Raw genomic sequence first — 2,500 nt, forward strand, 5'->3', positions numbered from 1 at the left:
AGGCAGGGGAGAGGTATGGGAGGGCAAAGGGAGGCAGGGGAGAGGAGAGGAAGGCAGGAGAAAGCATGGAAAGGGTTACGGAAGGGCAGAAAAGAGCAGGGGATGACAGAAGGCAAAGGCAGGGTTATGGATGGCAGAGAAGGATAAGGGAAGACAGGAACAGGCAGAGGAGAGCAGGGAACAGCACAGTAAGGCAGGGGAGAGCAGGAAAAGGGAAAGGGAAGGCAAAGGAAGGGCAGGGGGAGGCAGGGTAGAGGCGTGAGTCCTGGCGTGGTGTTTATAGAAGGGGCCAAGCAGACAGGGAGTTGTTAATATAAACACAACTCATTTCCAGCGGGTATTACTGCAGCGCCATGAATATTTAACAGTCTTAGCAGTGACGGAAGACAGATTCCCTCCACAAGCGCATCGCGGCGTCTTGTCTTCACACTCACACCAGACAGAGGACGGCTGGCGCTGGAGAGACGACTGTGTGAGATACTACTACTACTACTACTACTACTACTACTACTACTACTACTCTTCCTCCTCCTCCTCCTCCTCCTCCTACTCCTACTACTACTACTGCTACTCCTCCTCCTGCTGCTACTACTACTACTACTACTACTACTACTACTACTACTACTACTACTATTACTACTACTACTGTTATGTTACTTACCCGTCTGTGTGAGCCAGGTGGTGGTGGGTCTGGGGAAGCCACGAGCCAGGCAGGACAGCGCCAGGGAGCCTCCTAGGGCCACGCTGCCTCCGCTCGGCTCCACCACCCAGGACGGCGGCACTGCAATGAAACACAGCCAATGTAACACACTCCAACACAACGCACAGCAACACATCAAATGAACACTTAACTCCTTCACTACTGGGGCTCTTTTTTACCATGAGTTTTGGGTGTGATTGGACCATTTTATTCACATTGGGAAGGCTGTAAGGAGGTCAGATGGTTAATGGACAGTCTTCACTGTTTTAATCCCCCCACTTAAGTTTCTGAAGCTGTATAAAGTCATCAAATACTAAGCAGAATGAATATATAAAAAGCGCCGCGTCCCAGTATTGAAATAAATCATCTAGAAATCTTGCCACGACAGTTTTCCAAGGCCGCAAAGACGACTAGCCAGGTTTTCAAGATAGTTTCTCCTAATAATAATCTAGAAATGTTGCCAGTCCACCACCAGAACCTTAAAAATACCCTTATAAAACATGAATATCCTCAACTAAAACCTTTGGGGAGTAGTGATGGCGAGAGAGCGAAGCGTCTAAGAAAACTGACCTACAAATGCAATAGAAGTGGTTCAGAACACGAGTACCTTTGCCAGCCTGTCTGTCACTCCCCGCTACTTACCACTGACAGTAAGGGTGGCGGTGGAGGAGGTGGCGTCAGCAGCGTTAGTGGCAGTACACGTGTAGTTCCCAGAGTGTGCAGAAGACGCTCTCTCCACCACCAGGATGGAAGTGTAGGCGTCCAGTTGCGAGGTCCTCACTCCAAGACGGGCATCCAGCGGCCTTCCATTCTGAGTCCAAGCAAATCTGACAGGCTGGTCTCCCTCCTGCACCATACATGTCACCTGCGCCCTCAGCCCCTCCCGTGTCATGGCCGCGAAGCTGAAGGGCGCGAGCTTAGGGGGAACTGAAGGAGGAGGGTGTTAAAAAGATGTTATAATGACAATTAAGGAGAATGTTGAAATGGTGGTGAAAGAGTTAAGGAAAGGAATTTAAGAGTAAAAGGAAAAGGAAGAAAGAAGAAAATAAGATCGAAATAGAAGTGAAGGAGTTTCAGTAAAGAAAATAAAAGACAGAAATGTTGCAGTAAGATGTTAAGAATGAAAGGAGAAAGGAAGGCGTGGTGGTGGTGGTGGTGGTGGTGGTGGTGGTGGTGGTGATGATGATGATGATGATGATGATGATGATGATGATGATAAAAGTAATGAAAGAAAAAAAAAAGATGAAATATATGATGAGGAGGAAGAAAGAGGTTAAAATAAGGAAAAGGCGATGATTTTCAAGAGAGAGAGAGAGAGAGAGAGAGAGAGAGAGAGAGAGAGAGAGAGAGAGAGAGAGAGAGAGAGAGAGAGAGAGAGACTGCTACCAAGATGTGGCTTAAGTAAAATGCTGAAAGGCAAAGTTAACGGAGGGAAAGAGAGAGAGAGAGAGAGAGAGAGAGAGAGAGAGAGAGAGAGAGAGAGAGAGAGAGAGAGAGAGAGAGAGAGAGAGAGAGAGAGAGAGAGAGAGAGAGAGAGAGAGAGAGAGAGAGAGAGAGAGAGAGAGAGAGAGAGAGAGAGAGAGAGAGAGAGAGAGAGAGAGAGAGAGAGAGAGAGAGAGGAGAGAGGAGAGGAGAGGAGAGAGGGAAAGGAAGGAGGAAGAGGGAGAGGAGAGAGAGAGAGGAGAGGAGATGGGAGAGGGAGAGAGAGGGAGAGGAAGAGGAAGAAGAAGAAGAGGGAGAGGGAGAGGGAGAGGGAGAGAGAGGAAGACGGAGAGGGAGAGAGTGAGATGGTAGAGAAAG

The 2,500-nt window shown here is 48.5% G+C and overlaps 1 protein-coding gene across 1 annotated transcript in view; it reads right to left on the reverse strand.

The window, feature by feature from the left end:
• Nucleotides 1-2,500, reverse strand: part of LOC123501450 (Down syndrome cell adhesion molecule-like protein Dscam2) — a 132,429-nt gene that overhangs the window by 30,088 nt on the left and 99,841 nt on the right. Inside the window, exons 13-14 of the mRNA XM_045250280.1 lie at nucleotides 1,343-1,627; nucleotides 662-781 (exon numbers count right to left, since the gene is read on the reverse strand). Coding sequence (XP_045106215.1) covers nucleotides 662-781; nucleotides 1,343-1,627 — 405 coding nt within the window. The remainder of the gene's footprint in view (nucleotides 1-661; nucleotides 782-1,342; nucleotides 1,628-2,500) is intronic.

This window comes from Portunus trituberculatus, chromosome 9 (assembly GCF_017591435.1).
Source record: "Portunus trituberculatus isolate SZX2019 chromosome 9, ASM1759143v1, whole genome shotgun sequence".
NCBI lineage: Eukaryota > Metazoa > Arthropoda > Malacostraca > Decapoda > Portunidae > Portunus > Portunus trituberculatus.